The 15169-nt window shown below is 50.2% G+C and overlaps 3 protein-coding genes across 3 annotated transcripts; 1 reads left to right on the top strand and 2 right to left on the bottom strand.

The window, feature by feature from the left end:
• Positions 1 to 343: 343 nt before the first annotated feature.
• Wdr83os (WD repeat domain 83 opposite strand) lies at positions 344 to 1783 on the bottom strand. The gene is made up of 4 exons (XM_048434677.3): positions 1540 to 1783; positions 1322 to 1427; positions 759 to 856; positions 344 to 689 (listed from the first exon to the last, which is right to left on the bottom strand). The coding sequence occupies exons 1-4, from the start codon at positions 1587 to 1589 to the stop codon at positions 623 to 625; spliced, it is 321 nt and encodes a 106-aa protein (XP_048290634.1). The 5' UTR covers positions 1590 to 1783; the 3' UTR covers positions 344 to 622.
• A 55-nt stretch (positions 1784 to 1838) lies between these two features.
• On the top strand, positions 1839 to 8961 carry Wdr83 (WD repeat domain 83). The gene is made up of 9 exons (XM_048434676.3): positions 1839 to 2076; positions 2157 to 2277; positions 2361 to 2466; positions 2715 to 2763; positions 2846 to 2972; positions 6254 to 6321; positions 6417 to 6525; positions 6609 to 6723; positions 8661 to 8961. The coding sequence occupies exons 1-9, from the start codon at positions 1974 to 1976 to the stop codon at positions 8808 to 8810; spliced, it is 948 nt and encodes a 315-aa protein (XP_048290633.1). The 5' UTR covers positions 1839 to 1973; the 3' UTR covers positions 8811 to 8961.
• On the bottom strand, positions 8859 to 13427 carry Dhps (deoxyhypusine synthase). Its single transcript, XM_048434674.3, has 9 exons — positions 13000 to 13427; positions 12416 to 12580; positions 11828 to 11949; positions 11650 to 11746; positions 11483 to 11569; positions 10904 to 11009; positions 10723 to 10826; positions 9154 to 9279; positions 8859 to 9079 (listed from the first exon to the last, which is right to left on the bottom strand). Exons 1-9 carry the CDS (start codon positions 13204 to 13206, stop codon positions 8984 to 8986), a joined length of 1110 nt encoding a protein of 369 aa, XP_048290631.1. The 5' UTR covers positions 13207 to 13427; the 3' UTR covers positions 8859 to 8983.
• Positions 13428 to 15169: the final 1742 nt, after the last annotated feature.

Here is a 15169-nt window from a genome sequence, read left to right as displayed (position 1 = left end):
ACCAAACACACAAATATAGCTCTGTAGTACTGCACCTGTGTAGAATGTATAACACCATGAAGTTCATGTCCGGCACCTCAAATAAACAAGTCGATAAATAAATAAATAATCAAACGAAAAAGAAAACCAAAGCCAAGATTAGTTAGCTTGGCAGAGCCAACAGTCACCCAAGTGTAGAAATAACTGTCTTGCCCCCAGTGCCTAACCTAAGACATGAGACTTGTGAAATATGAACGTTAATTCATTTAAAAAAAAAATCTCGGCGGTGGGGGGCAGTGACACACAGGCCAGTCTTCACTGGGCAGAGCACCCCAGGAACAAAAGAGACGTAATACAAGTCAGCCAGAGTGGAAAATTTTATATCAACCGGTTTCAACAAGAAAACAAGTGAATACTTTTAGAAACATGAACAGGGTTTCCCATAACAGTGGTCAGGGAAGGGAAGGGAAAAGGGAAGTCTGTGGGTTTACCCCTTTGTCAAAGCAGAAGCAGGACCCAAAGAAAGGGCCAACTTCCCTTCATTAAGCTGGGAGTCCAGAGACAACACTCAGGCAAGTTGAAGGACAGTAGCTAAGGGTAGGTTGGAAGCAGCCAAAGGCTAGGCCAGAAGGTGGGCAGGACATCACCATGGGGGCGTCATGGGCTGAGGATTCTGCAGATAGGACATCACCACGGCAGAGATCGAGAGCCTGAGACAGAAAAGAGGTGTCAGCTCCAGAGCAGGCATGGGGCCCCATCCCCTCGCTCAGGGTCCTTACATGAAGCTACTCATCATCTGCTTGGTGTCCTCCGAGCTCCGGGAGTTGGCAAAGCTGATAAAGGAACAGTAGACGGCAACCCAAGCACACCATTTCAGCTGAAGAAAGGTGGGTGGGGACATTGGATCAGTGAGAAGTATGTCAAGAAGCCCCCACAACCCAGATTCTCAGAAAGTAGGAGCCACCTGCAGCTTGGACCTTGTCCCCAGGAAGTACCTCAATACCTACCCTTCAGAGCTGCTTGCTGACCCGTGTGTGTGTGTGTGTGTGTGTGTGTGTTGTATCTCTGACCCCAACACATTCCCACATGTTAAGGACCCTGCCCTTTTTCCATAGTCGTCTGCAAATTGCCTCAAAGTAAGGCCCACCCTCAAACCCGCTCAGTTACGGACTCAATCCCAACTTCCCCTTTGTTGGAGGCGTCACCATAGCTCCGCTCCCCGCAGACCACAACCCCCACCCCCACCTCCAGCACCCGCCAGAGGACTCGCCTCTTTCTGAACCCGCCCCCCCGGCCTCATTCTCTGGAGGAGCGACACCCAGGGAAATTCAACCCCGCCCACCTTAAGCATGAGGCCGCACATGCTAAAGATCATGCCGAGGAGATTCATGTAGTCCGGCGTCGGGTCGTCCAAAGCTGGGTTGCACTCGCTCGGCGGAGGCTTATACCTGCGACATGTTCAAGGGTCAGGAGCGATCAAGTCCCAACTGGGCTGACAACTTGGCCTGGACCCACGGCCACAACCAAAGATGCCTTGCCATGACTTGCTGAACTGCTCACCTCAGCACTTTGTTGGGTCTCCGTGGGTCGGACATATTGTTGGTGGACATAGCGAACTGAAGACCACGTCGTGCCTCTTTCACTGCTAGACCAGCAGCTTCCGGCGTGAGAATGAAGGGTGGCTTTTAGAGTAACACCAGTAGCCTAGCGCTTGTGCTCCCAGGACAGCTCTTAGCCCGAGAATGGAGAATAAAAAAAGGCCAGGATCGTTCCTGAAACGTAGGCAGTATGGAAAAAAACTGAAAGGAAGCTTCAGTATTCCCAACACTATCATTAACGCGATGAAAATCTGAACACGGAAGTGCCAGGCAGGAAATAGATCCTGGGGGACAATAATAAGGTTACACCCAATCAAGGGCTTTTGAAAGCCTGGAAGCAAGGCAGTCTCAATACAGACAGCAGCAATGCGGGTAACAGTCTAATGTGCTTGAAATATGGCTTTTCCTGAACCAAAGCCACGGGCCCCGGAGCTGCCGCAGAAACGGTTGAAGACCCTGGACTGTGGCCAGGGCGCGGTGCGAGCCGTGCGATTTAATGGTAAGCGTCCTCGCCTTCATCCTGGGCCTCCCGCCTCCTGAGGCCCGGAGGTCCCGTAACCCCCTCCTGCTGTTCTCCAGTGGATGGCAACTACTGCCTGACGTGTGGCAGCGATAAAACCCTAAAGCTGTGGAACCCGCTGCGTGGGACGCTGCTGCGGACGTACAGCGGCCACGGCTACGAAGTGCTGGATGCGGCCGGGTGAGTCCGGGGCCAGCCTGGGATAAGGAGTGCAGAGGCTAGGATCCTAAGTGGATATTGACCTTCCCTTTCCTGCCCACCAGTTCCTTTGACAACAGCCATCTCTGCTCTGGTGGCGGAGACAAGACGGTGGTGCTGTGGGATGTGGCAACTGGGCAGGTCGTGCGCAAATTTCGGGGCCACGCTGGAGTGAGTACAAGCCAGAAGACCCTCATTAACATGTGGAGATCCATATTAGCGCCTAGGTGGTACGAGGAAGATCCTTCCACGACAGTCTTCCCCACGTGCCCATCACCTACACCCATGCAGTTTCTCCAAGGTCTTTTCACCCTCCCTACCAATAGCGTGTGTCCTTGCTCTAACATGCACCTGGAGTCTCTCCTTTATCCCAATCTTCCAAACACCCCTCCTCTAAAGTAGTAATTCCTGTTTCCCAGAAGGTGAACACCGTTCAGTTTAACGAAGAGGCCACAGTCATCCTGTCTGGTGAGTCTAGGGCCTAGACAGCAAGAAACCAGTTGCTGCCCAGAGACTCAAACCTGACCTCACTTTCATGTTGGCCTTATAGGTTCTATCGATTCCAGTATCCGATGCTGGGACTGCCGTTCTCGGAAGCCTGAGCCAGTGCAGACGCTAGATGAAGCCAGAGATGGCATATCCAGTGTAAAGGTGTCAGACCATGAAATCCTGGCAGGGTGAGTCGGTCCAGGAGCTTACTCCTGCCCTGGTGCCACTGGAGATCATAGTGGACACTGTGTTTTTGAGACAGGATCTTATGTAACCCAGGGTGGCCTTCAGTTCCTAACCCTCTTGCCTTCACCTCCCAAGTGTTGAACTGATGAGAGTGAGCCATGACACATGGTGGCAAAGCCCTTTAATCCCAGCACTCAGGACGCAGAGGCATTTGGATCTCTGAGTTTGAGGCCAGCTTAGTTCACATAGTTGAGTTCCAGGATGGCCAAGGCTATGTGGAAAAAAAATCCTTTAAAAAAAAAAAAAACACCATGCTGAACCCCAGCCTAGATCTGTTTTGTTTTTGAGACAGGGTCATTCTGTCCTGGAACTCGCTATATAGACCAGGCTGGCCTTGTGGCAATGTTCCCAGCTATGCCTCCTGAGCGCTGCACCTCAAAGCCTGGTCCAGCTCTGATATTTCGTTCTGTAAGTCAAAATAAGTAGCCCAAAAACCATGGGGTATGGAAAGATGGATCCATAGTTAAAAGCACTGGCTGCTCTTCCAAAAAAAAACCTAGGTTCAGTTCCCAGCACCTATATGATGACTTAGGTTCCAAAGGATCTGCTACCCTTTTCTAGTCTGTATAGGCACCAGCATGCACATGACACACAAACATATATGCAGACAAAATACAAACACACACAAGAAACTTAAACAATAGTGTTTGCACATCTGTATGGGGTAGTAATACTGGGGGGTATCAGCAGGTCAGAGGCATTAAGGTCCTCTAGAGCTGGAGTTACAGGCATGTGCCACCATTGCCTTGGCTTTTTTAAAAAAAAAAAGTTGAGCCGGGTGGTGGTGACACACGCCTTTAATCCCAGCACTTGGGAGGCAGAGGCAGGCGGATCTCTGTGAGTTCGAGGTCAGCCTGGTCTACAAGAGCTAGCTCCAGGACAGGCTCCAAAGCTACAGAGAAACCGTCTCAAAAAAACAAAAGAAAAAAGTTGAGTGTGTGAGTGTGTTTGCACATGCGCGCAGCCATGTGTGGAGGTCAGAGGACAAGGAGTCAGTTCTCTCCTTCAGTGTGTTGAGACAGGGATCTTTCTTGCTGTTTCTGCCATACTGTGTACTCCAAGCTAGCTGGCCCTTGACTTTACAAGAAGATTCTTCTGTCTCACCTCCCATTTCCCCAATAAGAGTGCTAGAATTTTAGATGCCCGCTACCTTGTCCAGCTATTATGTGGGTTCCAGAGATCAAACTTAGATCATCAGTCTTGCTTTTTCCCGGGTGGGCCCTCTCCCCAGCTTAAAGAGATCATTTAGCTTCAGTTTGGCGATATAGAACTTTGTTGTGGTTGGCTCCACGTTGTTCCAGTGCACACTTTGTATCTCCGCTGGGCTACGCCTGGTTGGCTACTTTCATCTTCCTGTTCCGCTGCTGCTGTTACCTACTTTCTTACCTCCCTTGTTCGGCACAGGCTGCTTACTGGGAGAACTGTGCAGGCTCTTCCAGTGAAAGAGCTACAGCTCCCAGTACTGCTGCCTAGGACAGTCGATAAATGTAGCCGTGGGGGCTGGAAGGATTGTTCAGTGCTTTAGGGTACTTGTTGCTTTTGCAGAAAACCAGTTTGATTTCCCACATCTACATAGTGGCACACATCCAGCTGAAACTCCAGTTCTAAGGCAATCTGACAGCCTATTTTGCCCTCAACAGCAAACCAACACACATGATGTACATACATACATACATACATGCAGACAACATTCATACATATGAGATAAAAATAATTCAAAAAATTTCATAAAAATATATATAAATGCAACCATGAGCCAGGCATGGTGACACATGCCTTTAATCCCAGTACTTAGGAGGTAGAGACAGGTGGATTTCTGAGTTCCAGCTCAATCTGTTCTATATAACAAGTTCTAGGCCAGCAAGGGCTTCACAAAGACCCTGTCTCAAAAAAACAAAAGTTACAAAGTGCCAGCTGTGGCAGGTGTGGGGACATCCATCTCCTCAGCAGTGAAAAGGTGAGGGCAGGGGACCAAGAGTTAAATGCCAGCCTTTTTAGAGCTGAGCAGTGGTGGCACACACCTTTGATCCCAGTACTAGGAGGAAGAGGCAGGTAGACCTGACACCAGCCTGGTCTACAGAACAAATTCCAGGACAGTCAGGCCTACACAGAGAAACCCTTCCTCAAAAACCAAATAACTGAATGAATGAATGAATGCATGAAAGCAGAAATGTGACTAATCTAATTGCAGCAAGGGCAAGAAGTTATGAGACAGCATCTTTAGATGGCAGAAGTGGTAAGATTGTTCATAGTAAAGGCCTGGAGTGAGCAACCATGGGTGGGTAAGAGCCACCTAGTGGCAAGCCAGTGGCAAGCACATGTCCCAAGATGATGAATCTGTGCAACAGGCCAGGCAGGAGAGGCTGAAGGAATGGAAAGAACTGGGTCCAAAGGGCTGCAGGAGGCATTTGAACATTTATTTTTCTGAGAGTAGTGAAAAGCCATGTTTCTTTGAGGGAAATACTGGTATGGAAGTGGCTGTGCTCTCAAAGTTTCCCAGTGAGCCAAGTGTGGTAGGACACCTGTAATCCTTTAGTTCAAGGACAGCCTTAGCACAGTGAAAGGAGACCATCCAGGACTGAGTTCCTGTCTCAAAAAAGGGATGAAAGCTGCTTGGTGGGTTTCAGCATTAAGAATGTAAGATTACCGGCAAAACCTTCATCCATGTAATAGGATGGCAGTGGAGCAGGAGGGGTAAGGAGTTACACCCCGAGAACACAGTTGCTTTGGTAACTGTAGTAGGCTGATTGCTGTTCCGGCCCTCTATAAAATAGCGTGCAGAGTCTGCACATTCTGATACAGGATTCTGGTTTGTTTGTTTGCTGTGCTAGGATGGAACTCAGGGTCTTGTGTGTGACACAAGGCCAGCCTGGCCTACAGAGCGAGTTCCAGGACATCCAGGGCTAGACAGAGAAACTCTGTCTTGAGAAAATGATAACCTTATAAAATACAGTTCTGCAGTTGGTCAAATGTGTAGATGTAGAACCCAGAGACAGGTATGGTTGACTGTTGTGCCAATCAGGATCTGGAGAGTTCTGGGGATTTGGAAAAGAGGGCTTGGTTTTTGAGTGGGACCAAGTTGTCCCCTGGACCTGAGTCACAAAGCAAAAGAGCATCTTTTCCTTACTCAAACTTTTCTAGATGCCCAGGAATGCATAGGGGCACGGGCTGCCCTGGAGTAGAAGACTGCAATGCTTCAGGCTGGATCTACCTTTTCTTGCAGCTCCGTGGATGGCCGAGTGAGGCGCTATGACCTAAGAATGGGGCAGCTCTTCTCAGACTACGTGGGCAGTGAGTGTGGCCCTGGGTCCCAGTGGGACAGTCAAGGCAGATGATGGGGCAGGCAAGAGTACCCGGATTCACCTGCCTGTCACGCTCTCTCCCAGGCCCCATCACCTGCACCTGCTTCAGCCGCGATGGGCAGTGCACTCTGATGTCCAGTCTGGACTCTACTTTGCGGCTTCTAGATAAAGACACAGGGGAGCTGCTGGGCGAGTGAGTCTCCACGGTTGGCCTCCCCTCCCCCTCCTTCTGAGGCTAAGAGGAACAAGCCTGATTCTACCCACCCTCACTGCTAGGTATGTTGGCCATAAGAACCAGCAGTACAAGCTGGACTGCTGCCTGAGTGAGCGTGACACACACGTGGTCAGCTGCTCTGAGGATGGGAAGGTGTTCTTCTGGGACCTGGTAGAGGTAAGCCTTCCCTTTCACTCCTTGCCAGGGTATCAGCTGTGTGTTTACCTCAACCACTTCCAGGCCTAAAAAGAGCAATAATGTTGGGTATTTGAGCTGGGACCTGTGGGAGGGGGGTAGACGTGGGAGTGTGACTGATTCTGATTCATCCTGCCTCAGCTTCCCAAGCTGGAACTGGAAGGAAGGAAAAGCAGGAAGCATATTTTAAGAAGGGAAACAGCATATGCTAAAGGACCTGGAGAAGGTGGTGGCAGTAGCTGGTTCCAGGTCAGACAGGGCTGTAAACGCCAGGCTGAGCTACTAAAGCAAACCCAAGTGCGAGGAGCCAGTGCCAGCCACCGAACCTGGGCTTACATCACCCAGAAACCCTTGTCTGCATGTGGGTTCCATAAGGCTTTAAACCCCAGATCCTGGCATGTCCCAGGTGGGAGATGGACCACTGGCTTAATGAGGTCAAGCTTCTAGGGCCTTCAGAAAGGAGGTGTCAGTGCTGGGGCCAGCCAACAGAATTAAGCTCGGTAAAAGGACTGGATAAACTAGGGGATCCTTGGGACCAGCTCTTGCTTTGGGAACTAAGGATGGTCTGTCAACTTCTCTTGATGAAAATTCACCTTGAAAGGCACACAAAAGAATATTGTTAAGGTACAAAGTACTAGGTTACAAGCTATAGTATCATAACTACGGGGTGGCAAGAGAAACGACAATCGCTGGGTCTGCCAAGTAGGCCTGTTAGTACCCAGAATGTCAGGGAACAGTGAAACTCAGAACAAGACGTGCCTGAAGCAAGTGGTGGCTATGAGAGTAGAACATGTGCCGAGCGTCCCCTGAAAGGAAAGTGAAGGTTGGGCATGTAGTACGTGTGTTATCCCAGTCAGTGGGGCAGCTATGGCAGGAAGACACTGAGTTCCAAGCCTATTATCTCAGCACTGTATTGCAAATAAAGAAGGAGTTTGCTGAGCCAGGCGGTGGTGGCACATGCCTTTAATTCCTGCACTCAGGAGCCAGAGGCAGAGGGATCTCTGAGTTCAAGGTCAGCCTGGTCTACAAAGTATAGCCAAAACTGTTATACAGAGAAACCCTGGGGGGGGGGGGGGGTTGCTGAAAGTTTGAGGTCAGCCTGGATTATAGAGCCTTTTGTAAAAATAATAACAATTTTGTCTTGGTTTTCAAGACAGGGTTTCTCAGGAGCTATAGAGCCAGTCCTGGAGCTCACTCTGTAGATCAGGCTGGCCTCGAACTCACAAAGATCTGCCTGCCTCTGCCTCCCAAGGGCTGGAATTAAAGGTGTGTGCCACCATTGCCCAGCAAAAAAAAAAAAAAGAAAAGAAAAAAAAAGAAAAAAATTTAAAGGAAGGTAAGTGAGCGTGGTAAAAGAGACTTCCAAGATACTTAGCACTTGGAGTGGAGCTCCAGAATGGTACACTTTGGCCCGACATCTGTACTGTTTTGTTTTTGTTTTTTGAGACAAGGTTTCTCTGTGTAACAGCCCTAGCTGTCCTGGAACTAGCTCTGTAGACCAGGCTGGCCTCAAACTCAGGAGATCCACCTGCCTATGCTTCCTGAGTGCTGGTATTAAAAGGCGTGCGCCACCACCGTCCAGCTGACATCTACAGTGTTTGAGAAGCCATTATAGGCCGGTGGTGGAACAATGTTAAGCACTTGCCTAGCATGTGCAAGCCTCAAATCTCTAGCACCCCCCAAGGTACCAGGAACACTCAGACTAGGAACAAACAGTAAAGTGGGGGTCACAAGGCCAGGGCCTTTCTATGTCCAAGGTTAGGAGCCTCCAGACTAAGAGTGTGGCTCAGTGGCAAGATTTGCCTAGCATTCTCAGCACCACCAAAAGAAGTCAGGGAAAAGGTGACTGAAGACTTCAGGCTAGATCTCAAGGAGACAGCCTGATCACTAGTAATTGCTCCCCAACATTCATTCCTTAGGGTGCCCTGGCACTGGCCCTGCCCGTGGGTTCTAGTGTGGTACAATCATTGGCTTACCATCCCACGGAACCCTGCCTGCTGACAGCCATGGGGGGCAGCATCCAATACTGGCGAGAAGAGACCTTTGAGGCAGAGGGTGGAGCAGGCTGAGGCTTGGGGATCTGACACCAAGCCAAAGGACCCAGACCAAGTCACAAGACCTAACAAAGACTGTTTATTCTGGAGATGCTGCTGATCAAGGAGTGGGTGGGCTCAGGGAGGGGCTGGTTTATAAAGTTAATAAATAAAGGAATAGCAAATACCCCCAATCTTCACCAATCTTCTTAGTCCTCATTCTTCTCAGTTATGAAGGCATCTGCCTTTTGGGCAAATGTCTTAGCGACCAGCAGGGGGAAGACCAGAGAAGCATCAGCATAGACCTGCAGAGAACCTGTGTGAGCCATCGGATCCATGGCCACAGCCCATGGACCCCCCCTAGGCAGCCAGCTTCTACCTTTACTGGCTGAGCATCCATCCGGATCTTGCCCCAAGAGACAGCCTCGTCTGGCCGGGCTCCTGAGTCTGAACCATCAAACTCCTGGGCTGTGTTGATATAGACAGCATAGTCAGCCCCATTCCGCTGTGGGCAGAGGAGAGCCTGGTCAGAAGGCAGAGCCAGGGAGAAGGCTGGGGTATGACACAGGAAGGCCTTGAGAGCTTCTAGGAAGGGCCATCATCAGTGCCTGAAGTGACTGTGCAGGTGAGATGGTCCATGTTCACAACACAACCACCTCTGCATGCATACAAGCTCTTCCCCCAAAGCCAAAATGTACCACTTCTGAGACCCATGTGTCAGTTAGCTACAGGCAAAGTAAGAATACTGTCTGTACAGGGCTGGAGAGATGGCTCAGCAAGTAGGGCATTTCATGCTCTGACAGGACCTGAATTCAATTCCCATATTCATGCCTGGTGGCTCACAACCATAAGTAACTCAGCTCCAGATGATCCAGTCCCTCCTGTGGACTCTCATGGGCACCTACACTTTACTCATAGGTGCACATAGGCACACATGTATACACATAATTAAAAATAACACCATTTTTAAAAATAGAGTATGAAATTACCTTCAAGTTATATTCATTCACATTTAAATTCTGGACATGATTTCTTTCTAGGTTTCTGCTCCACAATATGAATGTAAATATCTCAAATTTTAAATATAAAAAACAAAACACTAATCCAATACACTGGTGTTACCAAGCATTTTGGTTAAGGACATTCAAGCCAGCTGTACTGACATGGGCTTGTGGTTCCAGCTACTAGGCAGGGCAAGGCAAGAGGATCCTTGATCCAAGGGAGTCAAGACCGCCTAGGCAACAAGGAGGCCAGTCTCAAAGAAAAAACACAGAGGACCGCCAAGTTGTAGTCAACACACTACGCTCAGCAGTAGCTACTGCTGCAACCAACCATCTACAGAAAAGCAAACCTGTTCCCACAGCACTGCTCTGCCTCAGAACCACCAGAGGTCTCTGCACACTCCTGAGTCCTGGTGTCACCAGCCTCACATAACACGGTTCACAGGCCCTGCTAGTTCTGCGGTGTAACCTCCAGGTCTTTGCCGCTCCACTATCAATTGTTACTTGGCTACTTCAGGTGCCTCAGGGCCTTTGCACTGGCTAGTCACCCAATGGGAATGTTCTTCCCATAGCATAACCATAAGGCCTGTGGGAAGCACCTCTAGAAAATATCTGCTCACGGTCACATTTCCCAGAAGCCTCTTCCAACCCTCCCTTTATTAAACAGCATTCCTTTCACATTATAGTATTCCAGGTTAGCCCTCAACTGTGTACAAGCCATCTCCCTGCCTCAGTCTACCAAGTAGCTGGGACTACAGTCACCTTGCCTGACTGACGTTACTTATTGCCACACATAAGATGCACGTCACTTCTTGCTGTCTGACTGTTTCACTCCAACCTAACTCCACAGAGGAAGGGATTCCAATCCATGCAGTCCACTGCTGTAGTCCACACCTGGCACATTTATGTCTACAACAGAGACACCTGTCAAGGGCCACCCCACTCACCATGAGGTTAGCATTGGCGATGTGGTGCTTGACCATACCTCCACCCAGGATGATCATTCCGGAGCGCTTGGCGAAAATGGCCTGCATGTTGATGAGTCGTAGGTCTGAGAGGGAGGGCTGAGGTCAGGCACTGGCCTCAGTGCGCCCTCCTCCCTCTTCTCCCAGGGCCTGTGCACCTCACCTTCAACGATGTCCAAAACTAAGCCTGGGTTTTTGTAGGAATGGAAGAAGATCATGTCACCCAATGAGCCATCTGTGAGCGCAGGGCTCAGCACAGGAATGTGGTTCTGGTGTGGAGACAGGTCCAGTTAGCAGCTACAGCTCAGAGCCCAGAAAAACTCTGGTCCCCAAGCCAGTGGCATCCTCCCTCCCTCCCTGAACAGGCTGCTTATTTCTCTGGCGAACATGAAGCAGATGAGAGGGAAACCATACACATCTCTAAGTAGGTGTCTGGCACACCGAGCAGTGGTTCATCATTTTCCGGACTCGTAAGTGCCACTGTCTCTAGGAGCATCATAGTACCCTGGGTCCGGCCCCACTGAGTTCTTAGGCACTACAGCTAAGTAGCCCCAATAGTGTAGGGCATGGCTAGGAACTAGAGCCCTTCATTCAACAGATTACCTAGCCTCTCGGGGTTTGACATGCCTCATCTAAGTCTGGGAAGACTAAGAATAATAATTATAGAGACTCCCAGGTAGCTGCAAAGACAAAACAAGTCAGCGCATGCCAAAGCCTAGGAAATTCGTCCCCAGCAACCCACCTTATAAGCCCAATAATACACAGACTCTGGGTTGTTGATCTCCTTTCCAAGTCGGGAGATCATCTTGGACGGTGTCCACTTCACACCCTAAAGGAAGAACATCAGTATTAGCCCCAGACGTCTTCTGACTCCACTAACCAGGTCCTCCTGAACCCTTCCAGCCCTACCTCTGTGTTCTGTTCCAGCACCATCTGGTCCAGAATGGGCATGAGCCAGTCCTCAAACTTGCAATAATTATCGTTGGGCACCAGCAGGTTCCCAATCCTGGGGATGGGAAGCACATGGGCATCAGTCACCAAGACCCTCGGCCCAGGTCCCCTGCCCCACGGCTACTCAGGGCCCCACCTGTTGATACCATTCTCCCGGAGCTCCTTCCCACTGAGGCTGAACTCGCCAAGGTAAGTGGGTGCCAGGCACTTGATGATATCTTCTTCCACGCCTCCAGCAGTCGTCACCAACACATCCACCTACAGGCACAGAAAACAAGGCTCACCTCCTTCTAAGCCGCACTCCTGACTTCAGCCTGTGCTCATTCAGACACAAGCATGCAACAAAACAAGTCTGTTCCTCTGCTTAAAGCAGACCTGTAGCCAGAAAATGTGGCACACTCCTGTGATCCCAGCACTCAAGAGGCTAAGGAATAAGAACTGCCAGCATGTTCAAAAACAAAATCCATCTCCTCGCATCCTTTTTTAAAATTATTATTTTTTATGTGTACCAGTGTTTTGCATGCATCCCTGGAAATGGAGTTACAGACATCTGTGAACCACCACATGGGTGCTGGGAACCAAACCCAGGTCTTCCACAAGAGCAGCAAATACTCTTAACTTCTGAGCCTCTTCAGAACCCTCTTCACGTCTCTTAAATGAACAGCAGTTTTATTATCCACTTGCCCAGGGAGGTTGAGGCCACAGACCTAACATCGACCCATACCATGTTGTGCTGCACGAGGTAGCGAATGGTCTCCCGGATGCCCGAACTGATGAGATTGGATGTGTAGCCTAAGAAAATGGTGCAGCCAGTGAGTGGGCGGCGGCTCTGCGTCAGATCTTCGTGATGGTCTTCATCTTCTGGTAGCGGCTCCAGCTTCTTCTCAATCTGCGCATGAGGGCACCGGAAAGTTGCACTGACTCCAACCCTCAGTCGAGGAAACCCAGGTTGACTGGACTCCGGAGTTTGATTGTACTCGGGGATACTGGACTATTTCGAAAACAAAACACAACCCCTGCGCAGACCCTACTCCCCGCTTTCCTGGTCCAGGTCTGTCACTTAGGGTTTGTCCCCTTTTAGGAATCATACAACATCTTCTTTTCAAATCCCCTTCCACTGGGAGAAGAGACTCCAAGGCTCTCCCGACCTTAAGCTTCTCCTACAATGTCTTTCTTTTAACCCCAAATTCCCCCCATCCCAGAACGTCGAATTTACTAGGACTCCGCCCCGCCCAGCCACTCACAAGCGCATCCGCGTGGCGCGGTCCCGCCCTCCCGTCCCGCTTCGGGGCCGCCCCTGCACCTCACCATGGCGTTGACTTGCTGCACCGCGCGTCCAAAGTTGGTAGCCTGGAAGCCGGTGGTGCCGAAGGCCTCCAGAAGTGCCTGGTAATCTACGCCGCGGTTGAAGTCGTAACCTTGCACCTTGGCGCTCTCGGGAGGCAAGGCCGAGCTGTGCTTGAGCACGGCGGCCAGCGCCGCGGCGGGCGCCACCCCCTGCGAGGTCCCCTCCATGCGCCCGCGGCTGCCCTCAGATCACACAGCCTCTCTGAGTGCTAGGAAGCGCAGAAACTCTCCGCGTGGTCGGCCTGAGCCCAGGAAATGGGACTAGAGAGCCCGGGTGGGGGCGGGCGGGGTTGGAACCGGAAGCTATTTGGTCACATGACCCAGGATAGCGCCTGCAGTCCTGGTAGAGGCCATTTTACTCATGTGTTCCGTACACCGGCTCCGGGAGCAGTTTTTCCTGTCGTTGGACTCAGCTTCAAGCGGATGAAAGTGCCTAGTTTGAAAGTTGTCTGTCTAAATATTCCTGCCCTCTGTGAGCGAGATGATTGTTCCTAAGATGGATGGAGCCCTTGGACAGGATTTAGGGCATCAGGCAAAATGAGTTAGTTGCAGCCTCATGTCAAATAGAACAGTGATTCCTTTTGGTGCCTCCCACAGTCTCCACAAACTTCCTTGCCTCTTCTTCCCTCCCAGCACAGTTGTCACCCTCCACTCTATGGGAGGCAAGGATGACTGCCATCTTTTTACTCCAAGAAGCAACAGAAGCACCTATTATTAATTCTACAATTTGTGTAATCTACACTAAATAGTGCTCTCTGCTGGGCACTGAGATTCAGCACTGAACAAGACCTCTGCCCTCCTGATGTTCGTAGTCTGAACGAAGAAACAGAAAACTGTGATTAAGCCAGGCTCAGGGTACACACCAGCCTGCAGATAGGAGGTGGAAGCAGGAGAATCTCAAGTTTCAGGCCAGCCTGAACTGTAGAGACCCTGTCTCAACAAAAGGGATGGTGTGGCTAGGGAAATCACTGTCTTTGAAGCCCTTGCTTTGCAAGAGTATGGATTAGTATGTGTTCAATTCCTAGAATCCAAATTTAAAAAGACAGATAAAATGTCTGAGAGGTCAGTAGCAGTAATTCCAGCTCTGGAGAAGTAGACAGGCAGATCCCTGGGCTTGCAGGATGGTTCGGGCTCAGTGACCAAAGGCACAGGGTAAAAGGAATGAGCCTCAGACTCCAGTAAATTATCTTCTGACCTCCATCCACAAGCATGCCATGCATGCACACCTCATACATGCACATGCTCATATATGCACATGCTCATACATGCACAAAATAAAAGGTTAGGGGCCGGGTGGATGTGTCCTGAAGAATGATAGCTGAGGTTGTCCTCTAGCCGACAGCGCGCGCACACACACAACCTCAGATGTTAATGCTCAGATAAACAGAGGCCCCAGTGATTCGCATGCAGAGGAAAGAGCAGGTGAGGACGCAGCAAGAAGCTGACCCAGACAGGACCGACATGGTAGAAGAAAATGAACTCCAGAAAGCTGTCCTGTGAACTCCACATGCACCTCCCCTTCCCCCAACACACACAAAATAAATACTTCTGTGACAGTCTCACCATGTAACTCTGACGGGCCTGGAACTTACCATGTAGACCTCGCTGGCCTCAACTCAGACCAGCCTGCTTCTACCTCCTGAGGGCTGGGACAATGAATGCAATTTGAAAATAATTTTTAAAGAGATGTTGATGAAACAGTCTCTAGAGACACCAGAAGCAGCATCTGACCTCCAGCTACCCAGTTAGCAATTGCCGTTGTTTATCCAGTTCAGTCTATGACATTTGTTATAGCAGCTCAAGGCTAAGGCAACAAAGGAATCAACACAGCAATGTCAGGGTGATCCCTGAGGGATAAGGGGCAAGAATACGAGGCTGGGTGTGGTGGGAGTGTTTAGAGTCCCAGTTACTCAAGGGGATGAGGCAAAGGGAGCCTCAGCCTAGGAGAGAAAAATGATACATAGCCAGCCCCCGTCTGAATGACAATGATGGTGTCAGTCACATAAACAGCAAGAGAAGGCGGACAGCAGCACCCTGTGGACCGTGCGGAGGACGGTTACTGCAAGAGCTGCAAAGCAGGTGGAGAGCAGTTTCTTGATCTTCTTGGCAGGGTCCTTCAATGGCCCAGGCT

The sequence above is a fragment of the Myodes glareolus genome, chromosome 22 (genome assembly GCF_982192425.1).
Source record: "Myodes glareolus chromosome 22, mMyoGla1.1, whole genome shotgun sequence".
Lineage (NCBI taxonomy): Eukaryota > Metazoa > Chordata > Mammalia > Rodentia > Cricetidae > Myodes > Myodes glareolus.
This window is presented reverse-complemented; position numbering and strand designations above follow the sequence as displayed.

Coding starts and splice junctions, on each gene's coding strand:
- Wdr83os (XM_048434677.3), bottom strand. CDS start 1,589: ATGTCCACCAACAATATGTCCGACCCACGGAGACCCAACAAAGTGCTG. Junction 1,428..1,539: donor AGACCCAACAAAGTGCTGAG/GTGAGCAGTTCA, acceptor AACATGTCGCAG/GTATAAGCCTCCGCCGAGCG. Junction 690..758: donor CAGATGATGAGTAGCTTCAT/GTAAGGACCCTG, acceptor TTTCTGTCTCAG/GCTCTCGATCTCTGCCGTGG.
- Wdr83 (XM_048434676.3), top strand. CDS start 1,974: ATGGCTTTTCCTGAACCAAAGCCACGGGCCCCGGAGCTGCCGCAGAAA. Junction 2,467..2,714: donor AATTTCGGGGCCACGCTGGA/GTGAGTACAAGC, acceptor CCTGTTTCCCAG/AAGGTGAACACCGTTCAGTT. Junction 2,973..6,253: donor GACCATGAAATCCTGGCAGG/GTGAGTCGGTCC, acceptor CTTTTCTTGCAG/CTCCGTGGATGGCCGAGTGA.
- Dhps (XM_048434674.3), bottom strand. CDS start 13,206: ATGGAGGGGACCTCGCAGGGGGTGGCGCCCGCCGCGGCGCTGGCCGCC. Junction 10,827..10,903: donor AGTTTTGGACATCGTTGAAG/GTGAGGTGCACA, acceptor CCTCCCTCTCAG/ACCTACGACTCATCAACATG. Junction 9,280..10,722: donor TCGCCAATGCTAACCTCATG/GTGAGTGGGGTG, acceptor CTCTGCCCACAG/CGGAATGGGGCTGACTATGC.